This window comes from Apteryx rowi, unplaced genomic scaffold (genome assembly GCF_003343035.1).
Source record: "Apteryx rowi isolate R43461 unplaced genomic scaffold, aptRow1 scaffold_2, whole genome shotgun sequence".
In the NCBI taxonomy this organism is placed as follows: Eukaryota; Metazoa; Chordata; class Aves; order Apterygiformes; family Apterygidae; genus Apteryx; species Apteryx rowi.
In genome coordinates this window covers 5,464,993-5,485,070 of record NW_020448307.1, presented here as the reverse complement: position 1 = coordinate 5,485,070, position 20,078 = coordinate 5,464,993, and the positions used below count along the sequence as shown (strand labels likewise).

Sequence of the window (20,078 nt, the reverse complement as noted above, 5' to 3'; positions counted from 1 at the left end):
TTAATCGTTTCCTAGCACCCTTTGATTAGATGTAATGCAGGACAGATCGGACGATGCCTTTTGGAACTGTATTGCAGTGAGTCAGAAGTCTCCCGGTCTGCGATTATAAACAGTAGTATAAGTTGCTGTATTTTGTTTGTAAGTGGCTCCCAGAGTTAGAGCAGGAGGGGGGCATTTGGAGGCAAGAAGGGATGAGAAGAAATTTGTAAAGCTGGAGTCTACGTGGAGAGAGGCGAGGTTACCCGGGAAGGTGGGAGGGTGGTGCTGAGAGCCTTGAGGAGGGGAAAGATGAAATTTATGCATTTTGGGGGAAAGAAGTGGAAGGAGAGAAGGAGTGTGATCCTACGTGAGCACGTTGGATGCGGATCCACCCTTCCCCATCTCTCCTTGCGCCCCTCACACGCGGGTTCAGCTGGCTGCTGCGGGATCCCTCACTTCTCGCTGCTGGCCCGTAAGCACCAAATTGATTTTATTTGGCCAAATCATGTTCGGATTTACTCCGAATACCTAGAAATATCAGGGACCCTTGCTGGAGCCTCTCCTCCAAGCGTTGCGCAGGTCTGGTTCTCTCTAGCTTGTTGAAGTGGACAAGAACTGAATCTCGAGGTGGCCTGACTCCAGGTCGTTTACTACGTTGGAGAGGCACTGCCACTCTTCTCAAACACTAGCCCCTGCTTACAGGGGCTTCACAAAAAATTAAGTCCCAATTTACGATTTACTGTTATTTATGAAAAAGTCTCATGGGGCTTGTGTTATTTTAAATAACATCGCATTTCGTTAACCAGCTCTGAGACTCTTTTCTCTTTATGTTCAACAATTCAGTTCCAGCACGCATTGCCGTGGCTGCTCAGAGCTGTTGTTATAATGGTTCTCTGAATGCTCTAGTCCTTCCATTGACTTAAAGCACGGATTTCATTATAATTTTCTGTTCCACCTTTTCATTTGTTGAACAGAGCAGCACTTTCCTGAGGTGATGCTAGGAGAAGAATTTCTTAGCCTTAGTCTGGACCAGGTTTGCAGTTTAATATCAAGTGACAAGCTCACAGTCTCCTCTGAAGAAAAGGTACAGTAAATTGTGTAGCAACAGTGAATTTAAGAATGCTGGAATGTTTCTAAATCTTATACTGGAAACTGTTCTTATGCTATGCTATTTAGGGGCCATTTTCCAACAGACCTTGCATGGAAAGGAAAATTAAAGAAAATGAGAATCCTAAAAGCACATAAAAATGACCTTCACTTGGTTGTTCTTTATATGAAGTAACGATTCTCAGATCCATATCTTTCCACCAAACCCTGAGGGGCAGAACTGAATTCCGTCCGTCCCTGGAAAGCTAGGAGCCTCCCATCTTCCACAGGCATAAATGTCCTGTGACCTGCCTTAAAACCTCACCAAAAGATGGATTTCCCTAGGTCAGGGAGGAGTATTGCCTTGCGTTGCACCTTGGGACATAACCAAAGGAGGTCCACGACCAAAAAGAAGGAAGGAAACATTTTTCTAGCATCATCCTTGTTTTTAATGAAAGGGGGGAAAAGGGCATTGCTTGATGTTGTTTTGCTGTTTGAAATGTTCAATGCATCTCTTGTGCTCTGAACCTAAAAATGAGGCAATCAGAAGGATGGCTCAGTGATTACGGTATGTGGTGAGCTCTAGGTCCAGCCCCTTCCTTTGGTGTGGGGCTGCTTGTATGACCTGCGGCAGGTTTTGGGGAAGAAAAACGTACCTCTAGAGGGTCCTTGAGCTCACCTCTGGATGGTCACTACAAGGAGATATGGATGCTCGGGGAGGCTGCAGGAGAGCTTGAGGGTTACGTGGCTTGTGGATTCAGGACCCCGTGGTGGCCGACTCTCCGGCTGTCGCGGTGCCAAGCCGAGTGGCTCGGGCTGAGCACGTGCACCCGTCGTGCTCAGCGCCACCGGGCTGCAGGTGCGCGTGGTTCAGTCCATGCGGGCCGCGAAGCTTGCTGGAAAACCGGCATCGCGCGAGGTGCCCGTGCAGATGGAGGCGCTTCGTTCGCATCCTAAGCCAGCAAGCTCGGAGGCGCCCGTGATGCATTTCCGTGGGCCTGGGGCTGGCGTGGGCGTCTCCGCGGGGTGCCGCTCCGCGCCACGCAGGCAGGGCCGAAAGGGGAAAAAACAAACAGCGCGAATTCACAGCAGAATTGCTTCGCGGGAGCCAAGCGGCTTGCGAAGGGAAGTGCAAGTTTAGTAACCAATTTTTCCAGTCCTGTGCAGCATTGTTAAAAAGCTTTTACTGGCCTTGTGCCCGGAGAAATCAAAGTACTCGCTCCCTCGTCTGAGCTTTATACAATCAAAAGCAGTACTTCTTTGGTGGATTTTGAAGTTGAGCCATGCAGGTCTGTGGAAGGAAACATAAGCACGAGCGGCACGTTCAGAACAACAGATGCTAGTAACAGCAGATAAGCAAAAAATGGGATTTGAACATAAATGTGAAATATATGCTGGGGTCCGAAGGGGAAAAAAAAAAATGCTGAAAATTGGAGTCGTATCGATAGACTGCTAATTAGTATTAGCTGCAGTGTGACAGATGAGCGGTTTTCCCAACTTTTATTCTTCCTTTCTGCTAATGTGTGTGTATGCGCGTACTACACTACACGCACGCTTGTATATGTGTGCACGTGATGCATAGAAATTTATTCTTAAAACGACATAGTTAATAGGCAAATACTTAAACCATCTGAGGGCTGAAGTATGACGACCAGATTTCACGAGAGGCTTTCTTGCTCCTGTTCTTACTGCGACTCGTATATGTAATGCAGTCAGTGACCCGGAGTAATTCCCTCTCTCCGAGCAGCTGGAAGTGTTAGAGCCGAATCCTAGCAGGGCCAGAAGTATCAGCCCCGTTGAGGGAAGCACTGCTGCTCTAATGCTTCTAGGTCAGGCACGTGTGCCCCAAAGCTAGCATGTTCCCCCCTCCTCCGCCTTCCCCCAGCTAGTCCCAGCTGGCCTAATAAAATATATTCCTTATGCCCCTATAAATTTTGGCGTGCTTATAGACCATCACGACTACCAAAATTGTCTGCTGCCACAGTAACCTGTTTTAGTTGTAAGACGGTGCCAACCACAAAGGTTTCCCCCCTTCGTTCGGGGAACACCTTCCTTGCGCTCCCTCGCCTCCCTCGCTCTTGCCGGGCTCTGCGTTTACACAGGCCCTTTCAGGCCAGGACCGAAATGTTTATTTTGGTCCCTGCCTGCTCCTTTCGCTGTAGCTGAGTACTTTGGAGGCGGTTTTATCAACGCTGTCTGCCTGACCTCGTTGGCTCTTGAATTATGGAAGCATAAGCATGCAAGGAAACGCTTTAAAGCGTGTTTATTCCTATAATGATGGAATGATGCGGCTTGCAGCCCTCGAGAAACGGCTCCTGTCAACCTGGGGTGTCTAACTACAGGGCTTTTGGCCCGAGAGACTGGGAAAACCTCTGGTTTGGCTCCGTGCAGTGTGCCGAAAGGGTTTATTCCTGGCTTTTGGGGCAGCCCGCATCCTTTCTTACGCTTTATCCTTCTATTCCATGGAGTGGGAACGCTGCTCCCGCGGCCAGGCAGGGGTCCGGCACTGAACAGAGCCGTGTATGGAGCTGCTGGCTTTCGTCTCGCCCCGGCCCGCGGCGCTGCACGGCTGGAAAACCCTGTCCGCAGGGGCAGCCGGGCCGGGAACCGCGAGCGGTTTATTCCTCATACACACTTGCTGCTTCACCTTCCTTTAAGACTTGTTCTCTGTCATCTTGATCTATAGCTGAATCTATCCCAGTCCAGTGACCTGCTCTGTAGCTCAGCATTAGTGCCAAAAAGATGGATGAAAAGCATGTATTATTGGCTAAACATTGCTTTTTTTCCCCTTCTGTGCTCATTTGCAATTAAAAATCTCAGAATGACCATTTTTTTTTATTTTTAAAGCTTTGTGGCCAAAGCGAAATAGTATATATATTTTTTTCATTTGAAAATACTGAAAGGTTTTGCAGTAGTTATTTTCCTCCGTGCTTGCTCTGATTTGATTACGCGGCTCCCTGTTGCTCTCCTTAAATCCTCGTTGCTGCTTCCTGAATTCCAAGCAGTTCAGCAGGAGCATTTGCTGGCGTAGGAAATGAGGCCCTTGCTTTACTGCTCGCTCAGGGTTTTTTTAAGCGTATAGTTCAGCCAAAAGGAGGAATCCCCTTTCCACTCTGCCTCTCCTTTGTGCGAGGAAGCAAGTGTCAGCACCTCCTGCAAACACGTTCGCCTTGGACGGTTTGGGACCAAGAGATGGTGCCCTTGGCTCCAGTCAGTTCTTACGGATCAGCCGACCGTGGGTGGAACAAAACGGTTTCTTGGGGAGTGACGGGAAGGGATGGGGAGGGGAATAATAATAAAAAAAAAACTCTTTGCAAATTGGCCTGACCATTCGGTGACCCCCGAGGGGAGTTGAAACGGAGGGCACGGCCGCGGGGACGCCGGTCCTTCCCGGGGAGCGAGCGTGAGGGGCATGCCCACGTCCTCCGGGGCCCCGCCGGCAGGAAGATCCCCCGCGATGATTTTGCCCGTAGATGCGAGTTTCGGTGCCAGAGCTTGGTTTTAATCCATGGGGAAATCCAGCTGCTGGATTTCCCAGCCCGTTCAGCCCTGCGAGGAGCAGCGTCCGCCTGCGTGGTCCCGTGGAGCACGCGGGCCGGGCCAGGCCGGTGTCCTTCGAGGAAGCCCTTTGCGGTGGCAGGGGCGACCTTAGCCTGTCCGGCGGGGGCCGTGGCGCAGCGGAGCACGCACGTCCCTTTGAGGAGGGAGGGAGCAGGCGGCGTTCCCTGCACAGCCGCCGCTGCACGGACCTCTTGGTGCACCCTTTGCCTCCGAGTTGCAGCCGGATGCTTATCTGAGCCGGCTGGATCTGGAAATGAAGCCGGAGGCTTGGGGCGGGCCAGCGGTCCCGCGCGCCCCCGTCTCCGGCGGGAAGCGTCCCCGGCGGCGTTAGCCGTGCGACGGGAGCGCCGCGCGGGGACCGGCGGCACCTGAAACCTGCCGCAGGGGTTTCGCTGCGCCCGTGGTCAACTCGTCCCGAAGCTTTTGCGGTTTTGGGAGGACCTGCCGAAGCGGTGAAACACGATCGCGACCGTAGCGGCTTAACGTGGGAGCGGAGCCCTTCGGCAGTAATTGCTGTGGCTCGTTTCATGAATAATGTCCGGTGCGAGTGTCAGAAGGCTAATGAAGTTTCCTGGCTGCTTTCCACTACCAATATAGCAGGGGTATATGGTTGTCCTGCACCCAGGCTTAGCTTTGAGAGTGGAACAGCTCATCTAGATGTGAAGTTGCTTATTAATATGCATGGTAAGCTGAACTCCTCGCTGCCGGGTCGCTCGCGCTCTGCGCATACCGTCATGAGTTTTTCATCTGTTTGATAGAGATCTTGAATCTCCCTCCGTAGATATCGCAAATCACGATTCCTCTGATTTTTGGGGAGGCAACTGCGCCAGCCTCTTCTCTTTTCTGCATTAATTGTACTTTATCTGTGTAGGTCTTTGAAGCTGTTATTTCTTGGATAAATTACGAGAAGGAATCTCGCTTAGAGCACATGGCTAAACTGATGGAGCATGTTCGCCTGCCCCTTTTGCCCAGAGATTATCTTGTACAGGTTAGTCGGAAAATAAGTAATTAATACTTGCACTTAAGCTGACAGTAGTGCCTTAATCTATGGCTTGGCTGTTTGCTTCCGAGACGGGTAATTTGGCATGTCGCTGAGTCTGTAAATAGAGGACTAAAGGGAAAAACTGGGTGGTTTCTAAAATCAGTGTGTGGGGTGGGAGCCCTTGCGCAAAATGTTAACCGTGTTCTGCCGGGCAGCCTGGAGAGCAGAGCGATACCAAGAAACCGCCCTGGAGAGTTCCTGCCAACCTTGGTGAAAGCATTTAGGAGTAAATATCTCGGTATTTTTCATGAGAAAATACCCAGGTGGTGCTGTTGCAGGGTTGTGCAGTTATTTTGCTACTGCACAGGTAAATTTAGATTGGGGAAAACCTGTCATGTGTGTTAATTTTGGCATAAGAAATGTTCTGCACCGGAGCAGGCTCTGCAGAGACCAGCAGGTGAGCTGCTCTCTGACTTCGTCTCACTTAGAAGTTGTTCTTGACGAGATAATTCCTGGCACCCAGCCCTTGATACTGAGCCGAGAACCCCCCAAAGAAGGGGTTTGCCTACTGTTTGACTACCATGTTTTTTATCACATGTCTAAAATACTGCTACAATTGAAATAGAATTGATATACACAAGATGAACCCATGATATCTTTATTTCCCCTCAACTGTGTCTTCTGATTTAATAAAAAAAAAAAATCACCTGTCCTCAAAAATTCTGACTCAAGTAAAGCTAATTGCTTATTTTGTTCCCAGATTTCATCCTGGTGAATTCTCCTCTGTTGAGATATTTGCTCTTAAGGTTTTAGACAGCTGCTAATTGTCGGACAGAGGGCAGCAGAATGGAGGGAGTGCTGCTACTCTTTAGTTATCCCAGAGAAAAGCGGGCTTGGATGTTAATGCATGCGTATCTTTGGAAAGAGCTGGAATTATGTTTATTTTATATGTTTTTTTAAATGTATTTTATGTTTATTTTATATTGGTACTTTGGGAGAGCAATTCCAATTTCTGTATGCTTTCCACAAAACTCTGTGAACAGCATCATCAAGTACTTCAGTTTAAGTGATCTTTCATGTGTGTGCGTGTTCTCAGACAGTTGAAGAAGAAGCTTTAATCAAGAATAACAACACGTGTAAAGACTTCCTTATCGAGGCCATGAAATATCATTTGCTTCCGCTGGATCAAAGGCAATTGATAAAGAATCCTAGAACCAAGCCGAGGACTCCAGTTAGCCTGCCAAAGGTAAGCCCAATCCCCCTCCGAAAAGAGGAGGGAAAAGGTACCTTTGTATCATCTGACACAATATTTCTGGTGGCATTTTCTGCCTTTGAAAGGAGCTTGTGTTGCCTGCCACATTGCCTCCCACTAACTCCTAGTTCATTTGCATTTCAATGGCTCGGAGCCCGTTGGAGGGAGTCCCGCAGCGGTGTGCATGCTATATTTCCTATATGTTGTGACCGGTCCTTGATCCTCTGTGTTGTGTGAGCAGCGTAGAGGAGCGGAATTGCGTGGAGAATGTGCCATACCATCTCCTTAAAGCTGGTGATATTTGGAGAGCAGTGGTGTACGTGAAGCCTTATCGTCAGCACTAGCAGAACTGCAGATGCAAGCAGAGTCAGTCGAGGCGTTAGATTTGAATGCAGTCAGTTAAGACATTGGGAGTTCACGCCGGGGAACCAACTGTTCTGTGAAAGAACAGAAAACCAAGCGTGCTGGTATCTGCTGGGGTTTGTGCAGAAACAGCCCCTCTGGGTAAGATGATTCATGATCGTCCTTTGAAGCGTTCTACTCCCTCCTCTGGTATTGCCTCTGCCCATCAAGGGTACATAGCTAAGGTGGATAGACCTGGATAAACCCTTAGAAGATGCAGTGTCTCTGTTCCTAAGCACAAGCCTCTACTCTCAGAACATGTTGTCAGTCCCAAGTGGTTTCGTGAGGAGTCGTAGCTCCTGGAGCTGTGACTTCTGTGGAGTGGGAAGGGCTGAAGGCGGGTGTTGGTGGTGCTCAGGGGACTGGCCGAGGTTTCTGCCGACGCTGTACGTAGCGCCCTGCTGAAGAAGGGTGCAGTAGGTTTCTTCCTCGTTGTTTCGTCGACGTAATCAGAAGCCAGGAAAGCAGGAAACAGCCGTACGCCGGGCATGTGAACGGGAAGTCTGAAGCAAGTTTCAATAGATTAAGCAGCTACTGAATAAATAAACCTTGTTATTCCCTGCATTTATCCTGGAGGCATGTGATGCTCTGGCCTCTACTTTATTAGCGAGTGAGAAAATGACAACAGCAAATATTTCCCTGTGCATAAGAGAAAGGCGGTTGGCACGTCTCTCAAACTGTCACTGAAGTTATTAATAAGCATTTCAGAGATTGTAAGATGTCAAAACCACAGGGTATTTTTTTTTAAGTACAAATCATACTGTAAATCATAGGGAGCTTATTTTGGTGAGACTGCAAATGATAGCTGTGCTGTGAGGGAATATTGAGGTGTTTAGGTATTGCACTCTGGCTGTTGTGAAATTCCGGCTCTGCAGAGTGTTTCTGTGCATTGTGTGCCTTCCACCTGCTGGCACTTTACCGAAATTGGTTGAACGTAGCTTTTGGGATATCACGATGGGCTGGCTTGACCCTTATTCAAGGACTATATAAGTTAAGGATGAAAATGAACGGTGAGTCAGCTAGTTTAGAGGTTCTCAACATCTGCTATACCATGACCTGCAAGTACAAAAACAGATCTTCTGCAGGTCTGTCCTCCCTTCTTTTTAACTGTAAAGAAAAGGGAGATGATGATCTTCCAGTGATCCAGTTACTCAGAAACTTTCATCTTGTCTGCTGGTCCTGCTGATGCAGGATTACATTCTGCTGTGAAATGTCTTAATTCTTTAGTCATGTGAAGCTCTGCAGCTTTCCATGGGGGACTGTTACGCAAATAGTAGTCAGGCTGTTGGTTTAGATTCGGTTTGCTTTCTAATGTCTCGTTTTCATCTTTGTGGATCAGACATTTCTGTCAGTGTTCAGTCTTCCACCATTTTCATACTTCTAAAGCAACCGTGATGGGAATTGAACTCGTTACCTCTGCGACCTCAAGTGACAATTTTATCCTCTCAGCTACGCACAGCCGCCTTGCAGAGACTAAAGCCAGAGTTTCCCAACTACTCTTTGACTGTGTTTGAAGCCAGTTACCTTCTACCAGCTCCTTGGCCTTGTAAAAATCGGATAGTGTTTGCTCTGGCTGATTTGCTGTGCTATGGTAAGGGGAACGAGTCCTTCCTCTTGGTAGCTGTGGCGGATAAAAGCAAACGCGCTCAGAAGCAAGTACAAACCGAGTTGCTTCTCAGCGAAGGCATCTCAAGTGGTTTGGACTCTGCCTGTGCACACGTGGTTCATAGTGGTCAGCTGGAGCCCAGCAGCTATGGACAGCCCCCAAGAGCTGAGCTGTCATCTGGAAAGCTGCTGGGTTGCTGCAGGCCCCATCCCCTGGGCAGCACGTGTGTGACGAGAGGGTGGGAGTTGGCAAGTCCATGGGGAAGGAAAATTGGTCTCCTGGTGGCAGAATGGGAAGGACCGGGGTGCACACGGTCCAGTTCTGCTCACTGCTCCACGAGCACCCACTGCCTGCTGTTGCTGGGAGTAGGGCCTGGGGCTAGCTACACCTCAAGTCTGACCAGCAGAGCACTTCTCACACTCATGAGTTTCACTGTTGATCAGCTTCACTTAGATCTTCCCTATCTGCCAGGAATTTAGGGCTAAATTACTGGATTTGCATCAGTACGTGTTTTAGCCAGGGTCTTAATGAAGCTGACAGATTGCTTCCTTCTGCAGTCCACCCACGGCCCAGCACCCCTGGATCTCTAATAGTCCCAGCGATTTCCCTGAGTGCTGTCTTCACTGCAGGTGGCAATACAGCTGTCAGGTCTTATTTACTAAGCAGCATCGATTATTTTTAGCACAACCATGGAGATAATGACTAAACAGTGGGCCGGCTATGGAAAATACGTTGGGATCTTCTTCACTTAAAAATACCTCTGCAATGAGTCTTCTGTGTGTCATGCTACAAAGTAATTCTGTTTTTTGCAGGGAAATAGGGTAGGTTGCCCACATCAGAAAAGGTGAGGAAGGGTTAATGGGGGCGGCCATATTTAGCATGATTTAAATGGCAATAACTGTGTGTGCAGGGTCATCTTCCCCTTCCCCCCCCCCCCCCCCGGTAATAGATTTGTCTAAAATAACTGTCTCTGCAGAGATTCTTGGTAGGCCTTCAGCATCCAAAGGGTATGATATCAAGGGCTGAATTCTGTTGGCGGTGCTGTTGGCTGCCACTCTTGGCCGGGTTGTGCCGATGGATCCTTTGCAGGATGCAGCTGCTCTGGCTGGGGTGGAGGTTTTCCAGCTCTTGTCTTTCCTCTCCAGGTGATGATTGTGGTGGGTGGGCAAGCGCCCAAAGCCATCCGCAGTGTGGAGTGCTATGATTTTGAGGAGGAGCGATGGGATCAGGTTGCTGAGCTTCCCTCCCGGAGATGCAGAGCAGGTAATGGGATCACTTGCTGCGACCTTCTTCATTTTCCCAGCATAGCTCTTAAGGGCTGGACAGAAGGTCCTCAGTCATTCCTTTGGCCTTTCTCCTTGCCCCTGGCCTCAAGTGGCTCTTTCTTTTTGCCATTCCTTCTTTCTCTTCCCCGATAAGTGTGTATCCTTCAGGTTCAGGTGGATGCCCTGCTCTCGAAAGGAGCTTGCTGCATGCCTGTTCGCCTTCCATAACCATGGTCCCCACCTCATTAGCTCTCCTCTGGCTGCTCCTCCATCAGTGTTTTCCCCTCCTTGTCCCATGACTTGGCCCAGCAGCCCACAGGAATCCAATTGTCCTTGCTACTTTCCTAGTGAAAATCAAATGAGCTGAATCAGTACCTCTTGGTACTGAGGGCTGATGGAGAACAGATTTGTAAGATTGGGGTTGTTCCTCCAGAGACATCTGAGATGGACGGGAATGTGGATCCCCATTTGTTGTCTTCTCTGTGACTCAGAAATTTATTTACTCTGGTCTGAAATCAGTCTGTTTTGATGTATATTTGTGTGAAGTGCATTTTGCCTTCCATATGGTATGTATGTTTTATTGTACCTGGCTCTGATGCGCATAACCTGCAGAAAATGCTCAAGGCTTGCACGCATTCTGCTCTTCCCTTCTGTCTTGCACACACTGAGAGGCAGCTGATGATACTTGTTTTCCAAGCGACCATTCGGTTTGTAGTTTTCCAAACTGTTTGTAAAACCTCCTTAAAATCTTTCTCCTCTTTGATCAGGTGTGGTATTCATGGCTGGCAATGTTTATGCCGTCGGGGGCTTTAACGGATCTTTGAGGGTGCGCACGGTGGATGTGTACGACGGTGTGAAGGACCAGTGGACGTCAATCGCCAGCATGCAGGAAAGACGCAGCACTTTGGGCGCCGCTGTGCTCAATGATCTCCTGTATGCAGTGGGTGGATTTGATGGCAGCACTGGTAGGTGACTGAACGAAAACCGGGCAGACCCTTACTGCAAAGAAAGTTTTTCAGAGCCTGCTGCAAAGATTGCAGAGCTTTGCTAAAGTGCCATTAGTGAGGTTCCAGCTCCCTTCAGCTATGATTTTTGTAGCGAATGAGCCAAAGGTTGGATTTATTGTGTGCTATAACTAACCACGTGTGCATTCTGACCCATCAGTAATTGCAGAGTGCATCACCCTATTCATTTTTTTTATTTTAGTGATACAGTTCTTTCAGTCTTGTTCTACATAAGAATATGCGTATTCTGGTCTAAAAAGAGCATTTTCCTGGTTTTAGTTGAATTTCTTGCATGGCATCATGAATCGAGTGCAAACAAGGCATCTTGTGGGATATGTCTGGGAGTCGTGGTGGTGTAACTGCATGGTTAGATTCACACCTCTGCTGTGCAGCTTTGCCACGCGGCTAAGGCCAGAACTCACTATTTCAGCTGCTGATCGGTAGAATACAAGGGTGCCCGGGTTAGTTTTTAAACCTTTACGTGGGCACTCCGTAATGCTCAGACAGACGTGGACACTTGAGCTTGGAGCCTAGACTCTGTTCCACCTTGTTCCCAGCACATCAGTTGGGCAACAGTCCCAGGACAGGGGGGCACGGTAGCGGTTTTCCCACTGCCGAAGCAGTGGTGCTGACAGGCTGGGCTGAAAGGGAAGGGAGCAGATAACTGCGGTGCAGGAATGTGGGGGGAATTACGGGCTTGGGAGGAGGTGGAAGGCAGATGAAAGTGCAACACCAATCTTTTTCTCTTCTCTTTTTTTTTAATTAGAAAACCTGTGTATCCCCTTTTTAACTAGGTCTGGCATCAGTTGAGGCCTATAGCTATAAAACCAATGAGTGGTTTTTTGTGGCTCCCATGAACACAAGAAGAAGCAGTGTTGGAGTTGGAGTTGTGGAGGGTAAGAAAATCGGCAGTCATTTCCATCTAGCAAATGTTACTGATCCAAGCAAAAGCCTAAGTGTTTAAGTGCAATAGGAAGGAACGGCAGGAACTGTTCTCTAGACTATCTTCAGTTGATAAAGATTTATTTTGTATGGCTTAATGGCTGTGGCTTTTTCCATTCTCCTCTTTATCTTGGTGAAAAAGTGTGCGCATGACTCCCACAGAGCCTCAGACCCATTCTGGACCTGCTCGTGTCTCCTGAATGCCACTAAATGTTGCAGGTTTCTTTGCATCCTTATTCTTCCTGGGCTGCTCGTAGTGCTGAAGTCTGAGATATCTCTGGCCAGTGAAAGAAAACAGTGTTATGCAGTGTATGTTGTTGCCATCAGCAGACACTGTGAGAGGATATAGGAGATCTAGATCTAGGAGAATGATCAGTTTAATCAGGAACCTTTTTTTTCCCTATTGCAAATTCATTCCTGAAGCAAATGGAAGAATTTTATTTGGCCTCATTTTTAGCATAGCATAGCAATTTCCCATTAGTAGAGTGGGTAGCAGTCGATGGCACAATCCTTGTTATAAACTCCACTTTGAGGTGGCTTGTTTTAGCCTGTGTGAATGAGAAGTACATGCAAGGTGTTTATGTGAGAGAGGAACTTGGAATAAATATTGGTCGTTCTGCTAAATTTGCACATTTGTTCAAGAAGCATCTCCTTTATAATCGGCCCATGCATGTGCTTGTGAAATGCTGGGCTATTGATGGTCATTGGGATTTGCTAAAGTGGCTCCATCACTTGAATGCTAAAAAAAAATTAAATACATATCTATGAGAGGCATTTCTGTGAGCAGCTTTCCTGCTGGAGGCATACAAAATCCTTTTCCTTAGCTTTGTTTGAAAGAGCAAATGAATGTTTCACCTGTTGGAGTCTGATCACATTGGTGTAGGGAACAAGCTGCAGCCTGTAGTCAGATGAACACTGTGGATTAACTATGAAGAAGGCTGATCTGATGTCTGCAGGTATTGAAAATATCTAGTAATTGGCACAGGCCAGGGAACTTCACCTTGTCTTGCTTTCTTTGGCACTCCAGCTTTGGTTCATTGAGCTGCACCAGGCGGATTGAGACAGCAGCAGAAATAAGTGTTTGAAATGTTTATAGAGATAGGAAAATGTGAATGAAATTGCCCATGCCTATACAGAAATGCAACCCCCCTGTCCCCCCAAAATTGTACTTTCAAGCATGCAACAGGACCAATAAAGAGCCAAGTGTGTTCCCTGGGCCTTGTATGGGTAACTTCATAATATTCATGTTTGGAAGGGTTATCCCCAGTTGCAGATAGCTTGAAATGCCAGTGCGAACTGCGAGGGGAGAGCTGGCACACGAGTGCTTTCCGGAGGAAACGAGGTGAAGATGACCAGTTCTGGGGGTGGTTGTGCAGTTCTCTGAACGACAGGTAGCATGGGCACCTGTGGCACGCTCCTCGCAATGCACCTCCAAGGAGGTGGCGTCTGCTGAACGCCCACACGTAACTCCGGCAGCAGCGACTGAACAAGTCCCATTAACAAAGCTGCTGCCAAACGTGCTCTCTCGGTGATCTCATTGCTTCTTTAGGAGAGAAGGAGCAGAATTGCAGACCTCATCCCTGCAAACCTCGCTGTGTTGGTTGGCAGTGGGGCCTCTAGGGAGGGCAGCAAGCGGAGAAGCGTGCGGGAGAAGGGGATTCAGGGACAGGACCACTGCGTGGGGACACGCTCTGCGGAAGAGAAGAGCAGGCCTGTTCCTGGAGTCTTTGGAAATAACACGGAAACAGGAGGATGGAGAAGTGCAAGACTGTAGGTGGAAGCTGCTGTTGAGAGTATCATGTGATGAAGAATCGTGTAGCGTGTTTGTGGCCAGGCTCTGTTCCCACAGAACATTAGTCGTGTTCATGGGTTTTGTACAAAACGTTGCGGTAGAATTTTCCTATGTGTGTGTTTGAACTTTATTGTAATGCTTATTTTTTGTAGTGTCTAGGGAGCCTGGTCTTGAACCAGAACGCCTTTGTGCTAGGAGCTCTAGAAAAGGACCACAAAAACTCTCTCTGCCCTGAGAGCTTATAGTCTAAATGCAAGAGAGAGCTGATACATGGATAATACAGGGTGATAAGAAGAGAATATTGGTCAAGTCTGTGAACGGTGGTTGTGGTGGAACATCAGCCTTAATTGTTTAATGTGTGGTGTAGACTCATGACGTCTGATCATACTCTTCTGGTCTCAGTAGGTGGGTGTTGTCCAACTTTCATTTGGTTGAGGTAGATATACCACGCTGTGAGAGTCTCCCATGACAGCTTCTGTGCTGCGATCACTCGGTGCAAGTGAACTTGAATGCTGCATTTGCAGCATTGGTTCATTTTGATGTGGCCCAGATTCTTTAAAACTGGGCCTAGGTTTGCAGGCAGGTATTATATTAATATAGGAGGTTATGGCATATTTATTGCTTATGTGATATTGTAGCTAATGTACAGTATCAACCTTTAACAGCTCACCTGGCCGTGTGGCACCCGAACGTGAGGAAATGCTAGATCAGCAGAACGCGCTCCGATTTCATCTCTTATCCCAGGCCAGCGAGTCATTGGGAAAACCCTCTGGGGTTTTGGCTCCTAATTAAGCTGCTGCGTTATGATTGTCCTTGTCTTAGCTGACAGCTTAACTGCTTAAAAAGAACAGCCCCGTTTGTCTGTGAAGCTACTTCAGATCCTCCTGGTAGGAGTTTCCCCAGACGCCCCAGCAGGTTTCGGCAGGTCTCCCGGGGCCTCCCACAGCAGGGATCTGTCCTCATGTGGGGCCTCCAGGCGTGATGGTAACGTAAATCCGTTGTGAAGATAATGCCGGTGCCAACGTGCGTCTCTTCCAGGTAAGCTCTACGCCGTGGGGGGTTACGACGGAGCGTCCCGTCAGTGCCTTAGCACCGTGGAGCAGTACAACCCGGCCACAAACGAGTGGACTTACGTCGCCGACATGAGCACGCGGCGCAGCGGCGCAGGTATCGCCTCCAAGGCGGGTTCCCCGAGGCGGGTAATCTCTGGCTGCTCCTCTTTTCGTAGAAAGCGAAGAAAAAAGTGTGTTGGCATTGCTGGGCTGGCAAGTGAAACCTGTTATTTTTGCCCTCCCACCCTCCCATGAGGGGAAAAAATCATAATTGCTTGGAAGCTCTCAGCAGCAATCCTGACTTCATTAAAATCTGCCAAATTGAAATTAATTTCTGGGTTAATGAAATAACGTTCAGTGTTTCTAAGTAGCTTCTCTAGCAGATGCATCTCACTTATAAGCAAAAAGATGTCTGTCCAGATTGCAAGCTGCAGGCTCAGCCAGGGACTAGAAAGGCAAGCTGTGCCTCCGTCTCTCTCCTATCGTTGGGGTACTTTTGTCGCGTGGATTTTTGTTACGGAGGTTCTCCGCAAGTTGAGCGAGCCTGGAGGTTGGCCTGTCCGTACACGCTGAAAAAACCCTGTAGGTTAAGCTGCGGCGGGGATTTCCCTCCGAGCTGGGCCGTTGTGAGACTGCTTTCCACGCAGTGTCTTTCTTTCCTCGCTCCTACTATCTTTTTCTTAACCTCAGGGGAGGCAAATATGATCACACACTGTTGGTTTTGAGTTAAAGGAGTTTTTTAACATCTGCTTGATGCTTAAAGCTATCCCAGCGCAACACTGTAGGAAAACAGGATGAGTATCTCGTTGTCAGTAACATGTCAAAACGCGGCAAAAAAGTCCGTGCCTGTAGCGACACTGATTTTAGTGGATTTTCCTTGTCTGTAACGCTGCTCTGAGCCCTGCTTTGCAAGTGTGCTCGCACACGGCAAGTCCCGCGTTACGAATGCTCTTAGCTGCCTGCCAGGTAGCACTGCAATTTTCTCTTCCCGAACGGACGACCGAGCACGTCAAGCTCTGGCTGTCCCCAAAACGCGTGGCACGTTGTCCCCCCGCGGACAGCAGGACAGCAGGGAGGGCGCTGGCTGGTGACAAGCCGTCAGAAGCGCTCCTGCAGCGTGATACATCGTCCAGCGCGGTGACAACGGTGCTCAGAGCATCCCGGTGCTGACATCTAGCGGAGGCGAGCACGGGCGTCCCCGAGCGCGACGGGAAGCGCAGCCGGCACCGCTGCCGGGTGGATTGGGTGGATCTGCCGGGTGGATTGGGTGGATCTGCCGGGTGGATTGGGTGGATCTGCCGGGTGGATCGGCGGGGAAGAGCCCCTCTCCCCTCCTGGCGGGCTGTCCTGGCTGCCATGCGTCTGTCCTGCTGCACAGGGAGGCAGTTTTACATGGAGAGGCTTTAGTCTGCTTCTGACTCTTTCGCTCTCCTACTCGCTCAGTTGGCTTACTGATTGAATTAGGAAAAGAAATACTAGATTTTTGTTAATAGCTGAATATGATCGAATGGTAAGGTGCCGAAAAGCCCAGGCTGATGGGCTCGGACACAACAGGCTTCCCTAAACTAGTTAAGTTAGTTCCCATTCCCCAATCACCTGGGATGCATCTTCTACAGTCGCTACGCCAGGACTTGCACCGGGACATATTCTGCTCCTCCTGCATGGTGCATGTTGGAGCACCTCAGCCAAATGAAGAATTTGGCCCGGTAAGGTGGATATTTATGGCGATTAATTGGAGATTATGGCGATTATGGAGATTAATTGCCTGTGTGTGTCAATGAGGACCCATGTGCGATGTTACTTTAGGCTTACGACATCCCTCCGGCTCTCGCACGCTCTCTTGGTACAGCTAGAGATGCCTGGTCACAGGCAAACCCTGTGCACAGCAAGTTAACAAAATCTGGAGAAGAGAGACGTGGTGGCGATAGGGCTGGCACAGCGTTCCTGCCTCCTCCAGAGCGGCGGTGTCCCTGCCATAATTTTAATTTATCAGTTGCAGGGTCCGGTTATAGCACCTGGACGGCGTTCCTCCCCCTGCGTCGTGTTGCCGTCCCGCAAGCCTGGCACGGCGGCACGTTTGCACAGGGGCCAACTTAAAAACCCGTTCGTTTTAATTTGGCGGGGCCCCTTTCCTCCCTGCGCACACCTTTTTGGCACTCTGCCTTTTCCTAAATTGTCAGCGTGAGACGTCTTCAGGGCGCGGGGGCCGTCCTGCTGGCGAGCGCCCGCGGTTAGAGTGATGCAATTCAGATCTGCATCTCTGTTTTACCAGCATCCCAGCTTGGTAATTTTAATAGAGGCTTTTGAACCTATTAATGAAGGTATGTTGCTGGAAGTGTTAATTTGCATGGGTTGAACACGTTAATTAATGTAAATTTACTTAATATTAGGCAAAAGCCCCTAAAGCAGCAACTCTGCCTGCAGCTGTGGGCTCTGCAGGTAGTGGGGCTTTGCAGAGGCAGAGCCAGGGCAGCTGGGAAGGTGGCTCGTGCCGGCATGGCCGCGGGAAGCCTCTACCCTGGGGGCAGAAGGACCAAAGTGCCCTCAGGAGCTGGGGCCAGAGCGCGTTTGAGAAGAGAAGCGCCCGAGGGGTGAAAACATGTGGCACAGAGGCAGCAGGAAAACCAGAAAATAGCTCCTGGTCATAGGGGGTCGGGCTAAAAGGAGAGAGCCCTGAGGCAGGAGATGGTCAGCCGGGCTGGGGCAGGGTGCAGCAGTCAGGAGAGCGATGGGAAGAGACAGCAAGTTGGCCAAAAGAGAGTAAATAAAGGCAGGAGAACGTAGTGGAGATAACGTTTCTTTGGGAGAGGGCACAGCCCTGACAGGTAGGATCTCGTCCAGTCCTTACTGCAAAACCGGCTGGGTTCACCACGTGATCTTGAGGCATCTGGCCCGGGTTTTGGAAAGGCCTCGGACAGGCCCGGGCAGAAGGCGGTTCGCAGGCGTGGGGGCGTGCAGTCCCCTGCCCCGCGCGTTCGACTGACGCTGCGCACTGTTTTGCAGGCGTTGGCGTTCTCAGCGGGCTGCTGTACGCTACCGGCGGGCACGACGGTCCCCTAGTGAGGAAGAGTGTGGAAGTCTACGATCCGGGAACCAACACTTGGAAGCAAGTGGCGGACATGAATATGTGTAGAAGAAATGCAGGTAACCACCACGTGCGTTTCTGTGCTGTTTGGTTGCTCTTGTCTATGTGTGTGGGTTTTTTTTTTAATGTTACTAATATGCAAGTAATTAGTACTGTAAGAAAGTGATAAAAAAGTGTGATATCAGCTTCTCTGCAATGGGTCTGAATGTGGCAGGCAAGTGTGTCATGGGGGATAGGTTAGCCTGAGTCTAACCATCTGCACCCTTCTTTGGAGGTGTGTGCGCAGTGAACGGGCTCCTCTACGTGGTCGGAGGAGATGATGGCTCCTGTAACTTGGCCTCTGTGGAGTACTACAACCCCATCACGGACAAGTGGACGTTGTTACCAACCAGCATGAGCACTGGGAGAAGTTACGCAGGTAAATAGTGGGTGCAAGCGCTGGCGGCAGAGCACAAGGCTGTCCGGCTCCCTGCCAAATGCCCCGCAGCCACGACCGTGTCTGGGATCACTCATAAACTTGTGGGCTGTGCCTCCTGACACTTTAATTTTACATTTTCACGTGTTTCATGAGGCTTTCAGTAGAGGAACCCTTCACAGAAATAGCAAAGACAGCTGTCTCTCCTAGCCTGTGGCTAGTCTTTGGCTTTGCAGTATGTTTTTAGCCACATCACAACCCAGGAGCTGCTCTGACCGTGCGTTTGTGTCTGTTTGTCCGTTCTCACGACAGGTGTGGCTGTGATTCACAAACCGTTGTGACACACGATCGAGGCGGTGTGAAGAGCAGAAGTCAAGCGGATCCAGCTCGGTGGTGTTGAGAAGGTGACCGACCTCTGCCTTGACCCATCTCATTGCTGTTAAACTCTTAGCATGACAAGTGACACATTGCAAACATCATCTGCTCTGTGGTGGATTGTGCGGCAAAGCGCAGGTCCCTCTGGGGGCGTGATCCATGCTGGGCACGAGCTGTTGCTTGTTCTCCGTGGTGCAATCAACCGTTTCTCTCAACGGCTAGTTGGGATGAACACTGTGCTTGAGCTGCGGGCACTGAATTTCTTGTGTGAAGCAAAACTGCTACGTTCGGACATGTGAGTAAGAATGGACACTTTTGGATTTCTTCACTACTGATGCTCCATACACATTATTGGTTGAATTTACTCGTTGTGCCTGGAGGGTGGACTTTACTACTGGCGGTGGAGACTTGGAAGTACCAACAGCAGAAGCGGTCAGCAGAAACGGGCTGGAGCAGGGTGCTCGGGCTGTGTGACGCTGTCTCGGTCATGCATTTGTATTTGCCACTGGACTACTGTACATACCCCTGGACCGCTTGTCGTGCGGTGGGAGATAAATATCGTGTGATTTTTATCCGTGTCATGAGTGCCGTTTCCTGTACGTGATGGGACCTGCTGGGGCGGTGCCTTTCCTGGGGCCGAAGTCTCAGCACCTCAACCACGCCAAACGCCGCTGCTCCGGGGGGGTTATTGCTCCCGTCAAACAGCTACTGCTCGAACAGAAAGCATTCCTGACCCATACGTTTTCCGTGCTGTGCCGAAAGCCCCAGTTCTAGCTCTGTCCAGCATTTCAGTGCCATTTCATAATAGAGCGTTTAGATATCGAAAGAAATACCTGATGGTGCCATTAATGTAGACACGGTACAGCGAGAGCCCTCGGTCACCCAAGCAGGGATTAATAACCGAGGTAAAATACCTACAGTGTCTTAATGCTTCCAGAGTAGGGAGATCTTACTAATCAGTGTCGTTGTAATTTTTGAAAATTTTCCTGTACTGAATGTGTTCTTCCATCAGTATGAAGAATTGATGAGATTACTCAAAACACGATGAAACGGACAAATGAAATCCAGCTGTGGTGCAGTTGTCTTGCTTACATCCCAGATCCTTAAAGCTTTCTGTTTAGGAGGACGTTTGACTTCCAAATAACCTTTTTGGTGACTCCTGTACTCCTGTGAGCCACAGCATGCTTCCATATGCAGGGGTAGACTCCCAAAGACTCTCCAGCTAAAGGGGACTGATGAAGAAAGATGTTTCCTCTCCTCTTTTTTTTTTTCTCAGCTCA

The 20,078-nt window shown here is 49.3% G+C and overlaps 1 protein-coding gene across 17 annotated transcripts in view; it reads left to right on the top strand.

Annotated features, from left to right (window-relative positions):
* The window catches only part of KLHL3 (kelch like family member 3), a 61,581-nt gene extending 42,211 nt beyond the window's left edge, over positions 1–19,370 (top strand). For 13 of the 17 annotated variants that reach the window (XM_026063161.1, XM_026063160.1, XM_026063168.1 and 10 more), the window contains 10 exons: positions 954–1,063; positions 5,498–5,614; positions 6,705–6,854; positions 10,014–10,131; positions 10,901–11,098; positions 11,932–12,033; positions 14,910–15,038; positions 17,927–18,067; positions 18,283–18,426; positions 18,736–19,370. In XM_026063161.1, coding sequence (XP_025918946.1) covers positions 954–1,063; positions 5,498–5,614; positions 6,705–6,854; positions 10,014–10,131; positions 10,901–11,098; positions 11,932–12,033; positions 14,910–15,038; positions 17,927–18,067; positions 18,283–18,426; positions 18,736–18,764 — 1,238 coding nt within the window. In that variant the 3' untranslated portion in view covers positions 18,765–19,370. Of the gene's footprint in view, positions 1–953; positions 1,064–5,497; positions 5,615–6,704; positions 6,855–10,013; positions 10,132–10,900; positions 11,099–11,903; positions 12,034–14,536; positions 15,039–17,926; positions 18,068–18,282; positions 18,427–18,735 lie in introns of those variants that run through there. The other 4 variants (XM_026063162.1, XM_026063163.1, XM_026063164.1 and 1 more) reach the window with 4 other exon arrangements.
* Positions 19,371–20,078: the final 708 nt, after the last annotated feature.